The sequence below is a fragment of the Nematolebias whitei genome, chromosome 10, assembly GCF_014905685.2.
Source record: "Nematolebias whitei isolate Nwh7 chromosome 10, NemWhi1, whole genome shotgun sequence".
Lineage (NCBI taxonomy): Eukaryota > Metazoa > Chordata > Actinopteri > Cyprinodontiformes > Rivulidae > Nematolebias > Nematolebias whitei.
The window spans coordinates 31,795,733-31,813,090 of record NC_056507.1 but is presented as its reverse complement, the minus strand read 5'-3'; the positions used below and the strand labels follow the sequence as shown (position 1 = coordinate 31,813,090).

The following is a 17,358-nucleotide window of genomic DNA, read 5'->3' as shown; positions in this document are numbered from 1 at the left end:
TATATATATATATATATATATATATATATATATATATATATATATATTGGAAATTACTTCCTTCAACTTTATCTAACATCCTTTGATTTTTAAACTGTCTTTTTTTGTCTAGAATTGCTCTTGTAAATGATTCTTCAGATGTTAACGCAAGTTACCCCCCCACCCCCATGTTTATTTGATCACATCAAATTTTCAAGATCCTTTATGTGTTCTTAATTTTTCCACAAGTGCTACTCGTAGGGATTTTTTTTCCCCTTCCCATCTCAGTTGTAGACAAAGGAGCCATTCTGTTGTCTGCAAACGAAAGAAAATGGGATAAAAGGAGCACCAGTGAAATGTTGAAAGTAAATTAGCATAATCATTAGTGACAGAGTCTCTATTTAAAGCCAAACTTTTTCCAGATATTTTGATTTTACCTCCATAGAAGAAGAAGACTGAGCGTGAGGAGAAATGATCAAAAGGAGCTGAGCTTTCATGTGAGCACACTTTGTGTTACAGATTAGTTCTGGGTGAAGCGAAATCTAAAAGAATAGAGAACTTCAGAAAATAGGATGGAACTGCCAGAGCAGGATGTAGAACAGCAGGTGTAGACAGTGTCATCCCTGCAAAACTGTAAACGTTTGTTCTTTATTATCCATATAATTTGTTTTCATAAGTGTTACAAAATAATGTACTTTTATTAAAGTAAATATCTAAGTAGATTATTTGTTTGACTTCTTATTTTGCATTCTGCTTCCAAGTAATTTTTGTGGACCATTCAGTCTAAATAAACTGCGCTAGCTAAATCCTTAACATAATTTCAATCAAATGCTGCAACAATATTACATTTATTTTAACCAGATTACTGTTTTTGAATTTAGTCCAGCCACCTTGTAAAATTCTTAAAAGTAAAACAAAACATAGCGTTTCAAGCAAAAGTCACCCCATGCAATTGTTATTTTAATGTTTTCAAATACAGTTTTAAACTTTAGAGAAAATAATAACCAGTTATTTCAATATTGTACTCTTTCAGACGTAATCTGTGTTTTTGTGTTTTCTTTGTGTTTCTTTTGTCTTTATTTCCCCTTCTGATGCTTGCATTTGGGGTTCCTGTGTCATTTTTCACCCCCTCCTCAGTTAGTCTTTCCAGCCACTCGTCACCCACACCAGTTTGTAATTAGTAATCATCCCAGGTGCTTCATTTCTCCCTGTCTTATTTAAATCTCTCCTGTTCACCACTCAACATCGGCTCATTATTCTGTACCATACCATTTTATTTATAAAGCACTTAAAACAGCTACAAGGCCAACCAAAGTGCTGTACAGACAGAACAACAGGTAACACACAAAGCAATATACAAAATGAAGTAAATCAGAAATATAGACATAAAAACGATACTACTTACTCCCCGTGTCTGCCTGCTCTTGGGTCTTAACCACATGGATTGCGATACTTTTGGCCTTTAAAATGTGCATCAATGCAGATAAAGTTACAAAATGCACAAATTTAAAGACATTTTACTGGCTAACGTTGCACAGATGTATACATACAAAGGCACACATATTTTCTACATTTCTTTTATGTAAATAAGTAATTTACAGTCGGTTTTCCATCCATTGAATCATTACATTTGGTGATGTCTGCCCAGCTGTGGTTCACCATCTGAACAGAGCTCCTGGCTGTGATTGGATGCAGGCATCATGCAGGAAGCCCTGTTATAGATGGAAACAGCAAAGTGTAGCCAACTTCTACCACATGGTCACTTACCTGCACATCTGCAGAAATGTTTTCAAAGCAGTAGCCTTTTTCCGCCATCTTCATTGGAGTCTCTATTGCTGATTGCGTGAAAGAGTAAAATACTGCCATGGTCTGCTTCCTGGTTTTTCACTGATGTCTTATGAGACTGGTGGACATGTCAGGTTTAGATTTATTTCAGAAGATCCTTTGTCATGCTAAAGAGCGCAGGTCTGAACATATGATGTTCAGTGCAAGAGGTCACTGGGATAATGTTGTTCTGTTTTAAAGAGAAAATGGAAACCGCTGGCTGACTGGGCAGAGATCACACACATCAATCACTAAAATGTTAATAAAAATGGGAGATTACTCAAGTATTCACATGTAAAATGTAATAAATCAAGGTTTCTCTGGTCTGGAAATCAGTTTTCTATTTTGCTCAACAGGATTGCTATCTGTAATTGTCTCTTTCTGCTTGGAGCTCAGACAAAAGTTCACCTTTGACCTGGTTAGCTTCACGTGATGTACAAACCTCCACCAGGCATCGGAGGGTGGGGGGACTGAATCCCAGGTCTATCTGCGGTGTGGGAACTCCGGACAAATCCATCTTGTAACCTCCAGCGGTCGTGCAGTCCGAGATGCTCTGACACCATCTACCCCAACATCTAACAGTGAAATGTCGACCACATTATCTACCCCGTGAGTTCACAGTCGTGCTCACAACAGCTGTTTACATAGCTCCAGATGCTAACGCTACTGATGCTCTGCAGGAGCTTCATGATCATTTTAGCTTGCTGCAAAGTAAACACCCTGAGGCTATTTACGTGGTAGCTGGTGGCTTTAATCACGTAAATCTAAAAGACTGCCTCCCGAGATTTTAACAGCATGTGGCCATACCAACATGTAGAAACAACACGCTGGACCATGTTTACATGAATGTAAAAGAAGCATGCAAAGTCAAACCCCGCCCCCACCTAGGACTTTCTGGTCATATCTCCATCATCCTGGCTCCTGCTTACCTTCCTCCGCTGAGACAATCCAGACCGGTAAAAAGAAAGTTAAATCTTGGATGAAAAATAGTGGCCCCATACTGAAAGAGAATGCACAAACTGGTAGGTCTTAAAAGAAGCTGCTGAAAATGAGGGGGCACTAGACCTGGAGCAATACACATCTTCAGTCATGGTGTACATTAGCAAATGTGTTGATGATGTCACCACATCTAAGATATGTTAAGAGTTACCTGAACAGGAAGACTTGGATGAATGCAGAGGTTCGCAATCTGCTGGAAGCCAGGAACACTACCTTCAGGTCTGGAAACTCACAGGAGTTGAGTAGGACAAGGAAAGAGCTGGTTGCTGGTATTAAGAGGGCCAAGACCACATATGCACAGAATATCCAGGGTCAATTCACCTCACAAGACCCATGGAGCATGTGGAGTTGCATTAAGTGTATAACAGATTATAAAGGCAGGAGTGAACAATGCCCTGGAGATCCATCACTACTTGATGCCCCCAACAAGTTCTATGCACGCTTTGAAGACCCAAACAGACCACCCAGCACCAGACTTACCTCACCACCAGAAGAAGAGCTTCTCAGCGTGACCTCAGCCGAAGTGAGGATTACTTTCAGGAGTATTAATCCTCACAAAGCAACCGGCCCAGACAACATCCCCAGGAAGGTGCTGAAAGACTGTACCGATCAGCTCTGCAGTGTTCTGGTTGACATCTTTAACTCCTCACTTACCCTGGCAACAGTTCCAACCTGCCTGAAGACCACAACCATCATCCCAGTCCCAAAGAGCTCTACCGTGACTAGTCTGAATGACTATCGGCCAGTAGCCCTCACCCCGATAGTTGCTAAATGCTTCGAAAAACTGGTCATGACCAACATCAGAACAACTATCAACATCAATGAGGACCCTCACCAGTACACATACCATAAGAATTGATCAACAAAAGACACCATCTCCTCTGTGGTCCACACTGCTCTCACCCACCTGGAGCAGGACTCCTACATCTGTATGCTCTTTGTGGATTTCACATCTACCTTCAACACCATGATCCCCCAAACCCTGATGGACAAACTACTCACATTAGGACTAAGCCCCTCCATTTGCAACTGGGTCCTAGACTTCTTAACAAGCAGACCACAGTCAATGAGGATCCACAACTTCTCTTCCTCCACCATAACCCTCAGCATTGGCTACCCTCAGGGCTGTGTGCTGAGCCCTCTCCTGTTCACTCTGCTCACATATGACTGTGCACCTACCCATCCAGGTTGTCATATTGTAAAGTTTGCAGATGATACAGCGGTGGTGGGATTCACCACAAACAATGATGAGTCCAGCTACAGGCGGGAGGTGGAACACCGAGAGATCTGGTGCAGGAAGAACAACCTTCACATCAATGTGAAGAAGATGAAGGATATGGCCGTGGAACAAACACACCTACCTCCCCACCCCCCGAACATAGGAGGATCTGCGGTGGAAGTGGTCTCCAGCTACAAGTACTTGGATGTACACCTGAATGGCAACCTCAGCTGGGGCAACAACACCACCAGCCTGATCAAGAAAGCTCATCAGAGACTCTACTTCCTCAGGCGGCTGAGACGAGCTGGTCTGGGAAGCTCAGTCCTCACTTCCTTCTACAGGTGTGCAGTGGAGAGCATCCTGTGCTCCAGCATCAACGTGTGGCATGGAGGCTGCACAGATGCAGAAAGAAAAGCTTTGTAGAGAGTGATGAAGGCTGCACAGAAGACTGTTGGAGTCAGCCTCCCCACCATCACAGACATCTACACCTCCAGATGCAGGAAGAGGGCCACCTGCATCATGAAGGACCCCACTCACCCAGCACACACACTTTTTGTCCCACTCCCCTCAGGCAGGAGGTTGAGGAGCATTAAATGCAGAACCACTGGACTGAGGAACAGCTTCTACCCTGAAACTGTTAGACTCATGAATCTTTAACCAGGATAATCACTGTGAAAAATCACATCATGTTGCTGCTGAACTGTTTCAATGTTGCTGCTGAACTGTTTCAATGTTGCTGCTGATCTGTTTCAATGTTGCTGCTGATCTGTTTCATGTTCTGTGTTCATTCGTACTCATCTGCTCACACAGACTCATGTTGGTGCTGCTGTTTGGTGTATTGTTTTTATGCTACTAGTGCTTTGTGTGTTTTTAGTTCACGTTTTTCTTAGTTAATATTTTAGATCTTATTACTGTTTTTTCTTTTTCACACGTGCTTTTGTTGTATGTAATTGGGACCCTGTGTACACAATTTTGTTCCACCACATATACTACATGTGGTGTGAACGACAAATAAAGAACCTTGAATCCTTGAATCCTTGGTTGTACTGAACGTCAAAGGATATTTTTTATGGCACGTTGCTTCATTTACTTGACCCCTCATCTATAAAGATACATATTGATGGTTCTGGAGGTATAAAGTGCATAATTCCTGGGATTGTAGTTTTTCAGTCCAAGTCCTGTGGACTCAACATGCCGCCAAAGTTATTATTCTAAATTTATGCTGCTTGTCCATCTCGTTCCCTGAGCCTCTTGTGCAATACGTTGGTACACCAGAAGCCAGGAACACTGCTGTGCATATGGGAGTTATTTAAGAGGGAAAAATAAGTTATAACAAAAAAATATCACAAGAAATAGTCTGAAAACAGATTTACCGGTACTACTACAGTATCTTAGATCTAAAGCATTTCTGCCAAATATCAAACTGAGTCTATTTCAGTTAATTAAAACAATACTACCTGTAAAAGACCAAGGGAGTTTCCTTGTGTGCAGTTCTGTGTCAAACGTTTCCAAATGTTGGTGTCTCACATGAAAGTTCTTTCAGAAAGCAGTTACAAAGCTTTTTAAAACACAACACCGTGACAAGCTGTCCAAAGAATAGAATAAAACAACTTCCACGCTGTGCATTGAAGGACGTCTTAAAAACGCATTGGTTTGCTCAAAGTTTGAGACAAACAAAACAATTTGACTTTGAAATTCATCTGTAGTGGTGGAGTGGAACCACTTGGAGTTGCCATATCTTAATTTCTGCACTAAATCTGATGCTGTAACCTCATCGACGCATCCACTGGAGTCAACAACATGTAACAAGTCAAAGGTAAGTCTGTTCTTTGCCTTTCCGTATGAAAAAAGACTTGCAGCTCACAGATGGATGTGATAACAAAAGAGATTTTAGAGCTGGATCTACTCTGTGCTGACTGATAAGCAAGTGATCATGTAAACTCTCCACATTATAGAAGTTTATGTCCGAGTCGAGCCTGTAACTGAACCTGTGGAGCCAAAACTAGACTTATAGAATTATAATATGCATATTTTTTTGAAGATCTGAATCTGACCGGTTGGCCTCGAAAACAGGTCGACATCAAAATTCTCCTGGGCTATGAGTAAATTAAGGAAAAGCTTCAGCTATCGCAACACCACCACCCCCCACCCCCAAAAACTTCTGTGAAGGCTTATCACAGAGCTGCACCGGCTGACCAACATCTTATCAGGACTATGGTCTATCTAGAAGTGCTTCATGGACAAATCTCAACATCTTGCCGTCAAATCATACGTAATCTGTTATAAATGTGCTTGCTGGTAGTTTTTTATGTCTTAAATCGTGTCCTGATAAGGGCAAGATGTGAAGAGATCTTTTTTGTAATACCACTTTCCTATCCTCATGGATTTTTCATCTTTTCTATCTAAAAAAGTATTCCGAAAAAGGATAAGGGGCAGCTCGCTCAAGGAGCAGCAGCAACGTGCACTCCGTCCATCTTTCGGACGACTGTACAAACATAATCTCACTGTATCTCGGTACAATGATAAAACTTATTATCCAAAAAAGTTCAATCTGGTCCTCTGGACATCAAAAAAAAAAAAAAAAAGCAAAAAAATGTAGAAACGTTTCGTCTCTCACCCGAAAGACTTCCTCAGTCTTTCGCATGACCAAAACTTATTATGATTCTGATTTTGATTCTGATCTTGCAAGAAGTGAAATTAAAATAAACCACATATTAGATTTGCTACAACTTTCAAAATATACATTTGTCTCTGAATTATTAAAAACGTATATTGTTTAAATGGTCACTTTGTAAGTTAGACTTATAGCTAATTGAATAAACAAAATTTGCTTATTTTATTTCCTTTTTTTTATTTTTACAAATACATATTCAGGTTGATATGTTTGTGCACTTTTTATAGACAGTAGTTTGCAAAAGCCTTGAGTCATCCTTCATTATATATATTTTTTATTACAAGCAGCCAGACTTTCTTGAAATGCTTTTAAACCATTTTGAGAATCAGTGTTTTTCAAGAATCTTTGAAAGTTTTCTTTCACTTTTGCTCCTCACCCTGTGCTGCCACCAACTTCATTCTTTTTGTAATCTAAATTTTCCTTTTTTCTTCACCCAGTCACAAAGTGTTGGACATGAAATTAAATATCTGTTTTTTTAAAAACAGTAAAAGTCATTAAAAAGTAAAAATAAAAAAAAATTAAAAAAGGGTTTTTTTTTTGTATTTTTCACAGATTCATCTAAATAATTGATGTCAAAGGATGTCTTTGTGACAGGCTGTTGGTGTGAAAATGCCTAAAGTTTCACATTAAAGATGGTTCTTTGGTAGTTTATGTGTTGATGCTACATACATCCTTTGATTCTGGGACATTTTGCATTTGAATAATTCATAGGTCAGTGTTAGGTAGCATAACAAACTAAATATATTTTTTCTCAAGTACTTTAAAAATGGGTTAGAGATTTTCCTACCTAATAAAGCCTCAGCTCATATTTATTCCAGTAAAACAACACGCTTGAATAGACACCTCTTTGCCTATCCCAGTCTGAATGAGCGGCCTTACAAAAAAAAAGCCCCAGTTCTGCGTGGAGACTGCAGGCGCTGTGGACTATCAGAGCATCGCAGCAGGAATGTGACTCCTGACAGACATATCTCTCAGGACCTCAGACTGAATGTGTTCCCAATTAACTCCATCTGATAAAGCATGAGCACAAATGAAACCCAAGGCGTGCACGATCAATAGCACTTGACTGTTTTTTTACACAGGTTTGACATTGACAGACCACTCTGTGATTAATCGTTCGTGGTGCTGCAGATAATTGTCTGACCACGTTCTCCTTTGTAGGTGTCGTTCGACTCAGTCGTGTCAATAACTCTTTGAAAATAGCTCGTCATTTTCTGCTCAGTTCTAGTTAATCTCCTGAGCTGGCATCTATATGAAAACCAGCTTTGCCTCAATTTCCCTGTCAGTTATTTCTCACTTAAACTCTTTTTTTTTTTTTGGTCATGCGTTAAGTTGGGCAGGAACTGCCATCTGCTGCAGAGTGAGGTAAATGTGTGGTGGTTGTTTCAGTGTGGCGAGCTGTTTGATAAAAACAAGCTGCGAGCCGCTGTGGTTTCATCCACAGAAAAGTCTCCTTGGTTGTCATGCTCACACACACAGCTGGATGTTTTTAGGTTTACCCAAACGAGATGGCTGTGACATGGGCGCTGGAGATGAAACAGGCCTCCTTCAGTGCACAAATACAGCATTACACTCCCGGCCTTGTGCAGCTTGTAGAGATGACACAAGAGGCTCGGGGCTTTATTGAGTCCTGCTGAGGGTGCTGTGTTATAGTCGGCATCAGGCTCTGGTAAAGCTCAGGCTGCAGGGCAGCAGTAACAAGACTTGGCCCGTGGAACGCAGGCCACTTGGCTGATGCTGAGAGTCTCTGTAGGCTGGTGTTTCTGTGTGCATGTTGGGAGATGAGGCCTGCTCTGCTCTCAGTTTGGGTAATACTAAACTCAGTGAACTCTCTGTAGAACAGCACATAAAGAATACAGCACCTTTATTTAAGCCAAATGTTCTGTGAGAGACCTTAGAGGTTTACTCTTTTCTAACAAGTTAAAAACAGTCAACTGCACTGGACCGCCTGGGCACTTCCATTTGAGTCTTATTTGTTGCAGGTGCTGTGATGAACTGGTGACTTGTCTATAAATAACCCTTAGCACTGGTTCCCCTCAGGGCTGTGTGCTGAGCCCTCTCCTGTTCACTCTGCTCACGTATGACTGTGCACTTACCCATCCAGGCTGTCACATTGTAAAGTTTGCAGATGATACAGTGGTGGTGGGATCCATCACAAACAACGATGAGTCCAGCTACAGGCGGGAGGTGGAACACCTGGAGAGCTGGTTCAGGAAGAACAACCTTCACATCAATGTGAAGAAAATGAAGGAGATGGTCGTGGACGTTAGATGGAATTAACACAACTACCCCCCCCCCCCCCCCCACACACACACACACACACACACACACACACACACACACACACTGAATATAGGAGGATCCTGATGCATGCTCAATAAGCCAGGTAGGAAAATCTTAAAAAGTTGTCAGGTCCTCTGGATGTTCGACAAAAAAAAAGATTGTATAAACGTTTCGTCTTCCATCCGAAAGACTTCTTCAGCCTGAGAAGCTGTGTTCAGCTCAGTCTTAAAAAGCTAAAGAATACAGCTCCTCAGGCTGAAGAAGTCTTTCGGATGGAAGACGAAACGTTTATAGAATTATTTTTTTTTTGTTAATAGCACAAATGTTTTGTTTCATTGATTTTTTTCAAGCCTCTCCAACTCTGATGAAGCACTGGAAAACTGTTTCATCAAAAGTTATTTATTAATTTGGTGACAATGGTTGTGAGGATTTATGCTCCAACCATTCAGTGGAGTCTCTTCCAGCTCTGGACTCCAAGGCGTTACCAGGCCAGCTGGGAGACGTAGTCTCTCCAGTGTGTGTCCTGGGTCTTCCCAGGGGTCTCCCCCCAGTTGGACATGCCTCCAGCACCTCCTAGGGAGGCGCCCAGGAAGCATCCTTATCAGATGCCTGAACCACCTCAACTGGCTCCTGCTGAGGAGCAGTGGTTCTACTCTGAGTCTCTCCCAAATAACTGAACATCTCACCCTATCTCCAAGGGAGCGTCCAGCTGCAGAGGAAACGCATTTTGACCGTCTGTATCTGCGTTGTTTTGGTCACTACCCAGAGCTTGTGGCCATAGTTCAAAGTAGGAACGTAAACCGACCAGTAAACAAGGAGCGTTGTCTTTCAGCTCAGCTCCCTCTTCACCACAGTGGACCAGTGTTGTCTGCCATACTGCAGATGCTGCACCAATATCAATCTCCCGCTCCATTCTTCCCTCCCTTATGAATAAAACCCTGAGATACTTGCACTCCCCTACTTGAGGCAGAACCTCACTCCCAACCTGGAGAGAGGACTCCGTCCTTTTCTGACTGAGGACCATGGCCTCAGATTTGAAGGTGCTGATCTTCATCCCAGCTGCCTCACACTCGGCTGCAAACTACACCAGTGAGAGCAGACACACAATGAGTGAGGCAAGTGAACATAAACAGTAATTTCAGAAAATCTCCATACAAAGTATCCACACAATAACTTTTTGAGTGTGTAGCAAGAGTCCAAACCATCACACATCACCATGCAGCCCACAACTCTATTAAGATTGTAGATGATCAGTTTAGTTTGCCCTCAGTTGTCTGAGAAGGAAAATAAGAACCCAAATGTGGTGATCTTCTGCTGGTCCTTGAACATGTTTGAAGCGATAATAAATTAAAGGTCTATCCTTACTTGAAGGAATGTACACTGGGTGCTGCCTTTCATCTTGAAGATTTAAATCAGGATTATCTTGTGTTGGGAAATGACTGAGTTCCAGCCATTTTGTTTGAATCTTATAAAAGTAAAAAAAAAAACATAATGCGGGATTTCACATAATAATGCAAGACCTTGCACAATCAGTTAACACTAAAAGTTTTTAGTGTGAATAACTCTTAACTACCACATCAAATTATAGCTCAAAGTTTGAAAGACTGACTTAGTTATAGCCATTTTTGGTGTCTGCTAGTGCTGACTGGTTGTGGCAGTCATCTTCTACCAGGTTGACGCCAAAGGCCCATCCATCAAGTCAAGTCAAATTTATTTGTATATCACATTTAAAACAGGAACTGCTACCAAAGTGCTTAACAAAAAGATCACAGCATCAAATAAAAATAACAAGATATAATTACAGCATCAGGAATAAAAGCACAAAACATAGTTAGAAAACAATGAAATACTAAATCATATTGCAAGAAATAAAAGCAAAAGGCATGAACACAATCAATAGTCATAATCACATCATAGTAACAAACAGGGTGGTCTTTAACTGTTCATTCTAAAGTTTTAAACAGAACTCTTGTGTAATGTGTAGTGCTCAGAGTATGTGACGGGGAGGACTTTCAGCTATTACAATATTTGTAAAGATGGCTGAACTATAGACATGTATGTGTTTTTAAGATCCGCTGGCTGTAGCAGCTCTATTAAACATAGTCTGCCTTCACTTTTCAGCGATGGGCATCAGCAAGCTAGTTAAAAGACAAAACTTGTTTTTTTAACCATGTGATTTTTAAATGAAACCTAAAAGTTAGTCAAACACAGTTTGAGTGCTTTGTGTCCCCAGGATGGAGCGTCAGTGTCTGCTGAGCTGTTGTCAGGTTCAAGCTGCCTGTTCAGTCGACGCGTCGACTTTTCATAAACTTGGGGCTCAATGTGGAGCTGATTTGTTGGTGAAACCGCCTCGCAGCAATTATTTTTCCACGCTGCCATTCCTTGAGCATTGCTTCATGCTAAACTGACAATTTCACAGACCTGCAAAGAGCAGGGAGGCGCTCCATCCCGCTGCGAGCCCACGCAGTGTATTCCCACCTCTGATGTGGGAAGACTCATTAGATCCCCCACAAATATCTGTTTCAGCAGGAACATTAGCTCAGACCCGGGTGGGTCTGGTCTCCTCCTTCATTGTCAGTAAACAAACTACTGTCAGACACTGTTAATAACTCTGTAGCTTCTGTGCTCACTCTCCCTTTAAACACTCTTTTTTTTTTCTCATTCACCTTAAACCTCTTTTTAATGTCGGGTGAGGAAACCTCTCTGAACGAGGCCTTCGTCAGGCCTCTTCATAATCCAGGTTAACAGCTGGCAGAAGGAGATTAAAACTCCACTCACACCATCTTCAGGAACAGGCAGTGAATTAAAGAACATCGTGACTTCATCAACATGTTTTCTCCTTTTTTTGTCTCCAACATTCATCATTCCTGTCAGGAAAGTTGTTTTATGTGTTGAACCACATTCTGTAGCCAACTTTCCAGTTTCTTATAAATCTGTCAGTGACCTCTTGTGGCTAAAAGTGGTTTCATTCATCCTCTAGTTCAGGGTTGTGAGAGGATTCATCCAATCTGAGCTGGGAGGTGGTAAAATGCTGTCGATTCCTAAAATGTTAAGATTCATTACAAGAGAATATATTTGCAGCTTGTTGTTACGAGCGCGCTCCTTGTGGCACATGCTCTGGACCAATAAATTTGTCCATGCACAGAATATAAGAATATAAGGCACTTTTTGTAGAGATTTATTTTGTTGACTGAACTTGTCAGTGCAGCTTTAAAATGTCCCGAAGAGTTTTTTTTCTTGCTTCCAGCTCCAAAATGTTTCACTTGGAAGTTGTTGGTTTTTTAAAAAAAAAAAGAATAATTTGTAGTTTTCTATTATTTTAAATTAGCCTTTTTATTTTTTAATAGTTGTTCCATCACAAAAAGGTCCATTTCATTTTAATCTGTAAATCATATCTATTCTGATAATGTACATTTTGATTACTTCTCCTAATGCAATATTTTTATCTTTCTTTGCCACCTTAATTATTTCTCCAAATTTATTGGATTTATTCGCTTTCTGAGGGGAAATATATGGAAACAGTTAGGTTCATCAGACTTTCTGACATCCTAAAATATAACCCCTGACTCCATTCGTGATTTGTTTTTAGATTAATGTATTGTTTCATTGTTTGTTTGTTAGTTTTTTGTTAGTTTCTTTTATGTTCCAGGTAATTTTCTTCATTTATGAAAAACTGTTTCACCTTAACCATCAACTTTAGTCTCTCTAAATCAGGTTGAAATTAGTATAAATCAACCATGAAGCCACAAAGAGAATGCACATATAAACAGATATTTACGCAGTTTTCTCATAAAAACTAAAACATATATGTGTTTGCAAATTGGTTTCCAATTTCTTGCTGCTACAGGTGCTGGTCATCAAACTAGAATATCACGAAAAAGTTGATTTATTTCAGTAATTCCGCAGCACGGTGGCGCAACTGGTAGAGCTGCTGCCTCTCAGCAAGCAGGTCCCTGGTTCAAACCCCGGTCCAGGGGCCTTTCTGGGTGGAGTTCGCATGTTCTCTCTGTGCATGCGTGGGTTTTCTCCGGGTGCTCCGGTTTCCTCCCACAAACCAAAAACATGCATGTTAGGCTGATTGGTAACTCTAAATTGTCCCTAGGTGTGAGTGAGAGAGTGAATGTTTGTTTGTCTCATTTGTCTCTATGTGGCCCTGTGATGGACTTGCGACCCGTCCAGGGTGTACCCCGCCCCTCGCACAGTGATTGCTGGACATGGGCACCAGCGACCCCCGTGACCCAAAATGGAATAAACGGGTAAAGATAATGGATGGATGGATGGATGGATTTCAGTAATTCCATTAAAAATGTGAAACTTGTATATTATATTCATTCATTACACACAGACTGATATATTTCAAATGTTTATTTCTTTTAATGTTGATGATTGTAACTGACAGCTAATGAAAACCAAAAAGATTTTTAGAAATGTTGACCAACTGCGAAATATGAACATGAAAAGTATGAACATGAAAAGTATGAGCATGTACTTCATTCAATACTTAGTTGTTGGGTCCTTTTGTCTGGATTACTGCAGGCGTGGCATGGAGTCCATCAGTCTGTGGCACTGCTCAGGTGTGATGAGAGCCCAGGTTGCTATGGATACCATGGTCCTTAAACCAGGTACTGGTAGCTTTGTCACTGTGTGCAGGTGCCAAGTCCTGTTGGAAAATGAAATCTGCATCTCCATAAAGTTGGTCAGCAGCAGGAAGCATGAAGTCTCTAAAACTTCCTGGTAGATGCTGTGTTGACCTTGGACCTCAGAAAACACAGTGGACCAACACCAGCAGATGACATGACCCCCAAACCATCACTGACTGTGGAAACTTGACACTGGATCTCAAGCAACGTGGATCCTGTGCCTCTCCTCTCTTCCTCCAGACTCTGGGACCTTCGATTCCAAATGAAATTCAAAATTTACTTTCATCAGAGAACATAACTTTGGACCACTCAGCAGCAGACGCAGACGAGACACTTCTGACACTGTCTCTTGTTCAAGAGTGGCTTGACACAAGGAATGTGACAGCTGAAACCCATGTCTTGCATACCTCTGTGAGTGGTGGTTCTTGAAGCACTGACTTCAGCTGCAGTCTACTCTTTGTGAAGCTCCCCCACATTTTGGAATGGTTTTTTTTTTCCACCATCCTCTCCAGGGTGCAGTTATCTCTATTGCTTGTACACTTTTTGTACCACATCTTTTCCTTCCCTTCACCTCTCTATTAATGTGCTTGGACACAGAGCTCTGTGAACAGCCAGCCTCTTTAGCAATGATCTTTTGTGTCTTGCCCTCCTTGTGCAAGGTGTCAATGGTTGTCTTTTGAACAACTGTCAGTCAACAGTCTTCCCCATGATGGTGTAGCCTCCAGAACTAGACTGAGACCATTTAAAGGCCTTTGCAGGTGTTTTGAGTTAATTAGCTGATTAGAGTTTTTCACTGTGTGTCTTCAATATTGAACCTTTTCACAATATTCTAATTTTCTGAGATACTGAATTTGAGGTTTCATTAGTTGTCAGTTATACTCATCAATATTAAAAGAAATAAACATTTGAAATATATCAGTCTGTGTGTAATGAATGAATATACAAGTTTCACTTTTTGAATGGAATTACTGAAATAAATCAACTTTTTTATTGATATTCTAATTTTATTACCAGCACCTGTATATTCTGATTTTGTGTATTTTGTTTACTTAGATTATTTTGAATCATTGCTTTAAATCGATTTCATAAAGTCTTGTCTTTTTATTGATTTGTTCAATAAAAAATATTTTATAAAAGTTCAACATTATTGCTAATTTGTTTTATACTTTATGCAGCACTTCGGTCAACTACCGATTATTAATGTTCAGTAGAAATAAGCGTTTGACATTCAGCGACTTATAGATTATTTTTACTTGTGGTTGTTTTGTAATACCTTCCTAAACCAAAGAAAAATGCTGTCAAAAACACAGTTTAAACCACCTCCTAAGAACCATCCTTAAAACCTACATGTGAAGATCTAAATATTTGTGACATGTTTACATGTAATGCTAATCAGTTCCCCGTCACTCACATGGTCGAGGTAATTCTTGACTCATGTCAAATGTCCAGAAACACAAACAAGATGACAAACATTTTTCTAAACGGTCATTTATTAAACATTTTGACCAGCAAATATCCAAAAAGGTATGAGTGCATGTTCAGTGTTACTGATTTTACAAAAGATTCAATGGAAACTTCATACATTAAAATTCAGTCAAATCCGTTTTGCATGAGCCCTCTTAACCACTAGAGGGCGCCACCAGTTCACCCTAGTAACAACAACTATCCTGATCAGGACTTTTTAACTAAACACAACACCTTTACCAGTCTCTGTCAGGCTCTGTGTTCATATCTAAGTCAACAGGGTTTGTTGCTGCTGGTTAGGAGGTTAAAGTTGTAAAATAATAATAATAATAATGATAATAATGCTCGCAATGAGTCAAAGCAGACGGTCAGCTCAAAATAAAAAAATCAATTGTTCAGACAGATGTTTAACAATTCATGGAAAACTGTGCGATCTGTGATTGATATTAATCAGTAAATGACTTTTTAGATTTAATTGGAGTTTTTCCTTCAGATGATTCAGATTTACTCCAAAATTAGCTCAAAGTTATTCTAACACAAGCCCATCACAGAAAAATCCATAAGACTCATACTGCAGAGCAGTATGATGATTTTTCAACACTGCAAAAAACTAGAAAGACGCTTAATATTTGTAAAATTCAAAAACTTTTCAGTGTATAACAAATTACTGATGTGCACTTCTTTTTTCTTTTGCGTAAGTTATGAAAAAGAAACACTTTATAAATGTAGTCTTCATCAGTCTGCATGCAGAAAATGCTGAAATGAAGCTTCTCTCGTCCTGTGCTCTCATGACTCCGTGTGAAGCATCAAGCCAGCCGTTCATCAACGGTCCGTTTCTGTCAAGACCGGACGGATCCTAAACCATACTGCTGCCGCTGAGCTTGGTCCACTCAAAGATGTCCTGCTCGCACACAATGTCTGAGTTGATGAGAAGGTAGCGATCCCCCACACAGAAGTGCTTCTGGCAGGCGGCGCATTTGAAGCACTCGAGGTGGTAAACCTTGTCCCGCACGCGCATGGTCATCTCGAACGCCCGGATCCTCTTCTCACAAGAAGCACAGAGGCCATCCTGACCGAAAAGCCTGAGGGAATCAGACAGAGTCAACATGTCTTAGTTAAACTAGAAACTGTGGAGTTCTGCTGACAAGATAAAATGAGCTCCTTCACATCCCTCCAGATCTACCATCTTCTAGTACTGTATTTTCTACCGTGCACGTCGCACCGCCCTATAAGTCGCATCAGTCCAAATATGTCTAATAAAGTGAAACAAAAATCCATAAATATGTCGCTTCGCCGTATACGTCGCATCTATTATGCGTCACCGCTGACAACCTGGAAATGAGGGCCGGTGTTGTGCCAAAAATCGATTGGCTGCCAAATGGCGGCCGCGGGAGCGTGCACGGGAGGACTTTAACAAGAATTTAACAAGATTAACACTTAAAAACAATTGCTTGTTTGAAATTATAGCAAAGGTGTGTCTCAGTCTAACTTATCCTTAATAAATGCACTTTGACGGTCAAATCAGCTGCATTTCAAAAGTATCTGCTGCCTCGGTGCTCCGGGAGCGCGCTCTGAGGGAGGAAATCAGGAAGGAGGAACGCTGCGCATTTCTTGGAAATTTAACAAGATAAGCATCTAAAACAATTATTTGTTTGCTCGACATATATACATATAGTAAAGATGTGTCTCAGTTTAACTTTTACTTAATAAATACACTTCAATGGTCAAATCAGCTGCATTTCTCCAGGGCGGTGCAGAGAAATGAAGCGATTTGACATTTGCTCCAAGCAGCGAGCAGAACGAAGGTGGCAGGCTATGGCAAGCCAACTGTGTCATTAACCTCCTAAGACCTGAACCCTTGCTTATGTGGATGCTAGGTCCTAGGAGGTTAATAGCCACTTTTTACCTATTATATGACACAACGACATCCCACACATTTCGATCATCTAGCAGCTTAAAATGGTAGTGTTCGATTTTTCCAGTCAGAATGAATGAAAACGGTCATATCTCAGTCAAACATCGGTTTATAAATATGGGAAAAAAATCCATAAATACGTCGCTTCAGCGTATAAGTCGCAGGGCATGTGAATTATGCAAAAAAACACAACTTATAGGGTGAAAAATACGGTATACACTATTAAGCATCCTATCCTGATGCATGCTCAATAATCCAGGTAGAAAAATCTAAAAAAGTTCAATCTGGTCCTCTGGACATTCAAAAAAACCCAAAACAAAGCAAAACAACAAAAAATGTAGAAACGTTTCGTCTCTCGTCC

At 40.6% G+C, this 17,358-nt stretch overlaps 2 protein-coding genes across 2 annotated transcripts in view; one reads left to right on the top strand and one right to left on the bottom strand.

The window, feature by feature from the left end:
- The window catches only part of LOC119416376 (tetraspanin-18), a 285,233-nt gene that overhangs the window by 124,888 nt on the left and 142,987 nt on the right, over nt 1-17,358 (top strand). The gene's annotated exons all lie outside the window — the stretch shown is intronic.
- lmo2 (LIM domain only 2 (rhombotin-like 1)) overlaps nt 15,696-17,358 on the bottom strand; it is a 5,413-nt gene continuing 3,750 nt past the window's right edge. Inside the window, exon 3 of the mRNA XM_037683612.1 lies at nt 15,696-16,164. Coding sequence (XP_037539540.1) covers nt 15,939-16,164 — 226 coding nt within the window. The 3' untranslated portion in view covers nt 15,696-15,938. The remainder of the gene's footprint in view (nt 16,165-17,358) is intronic.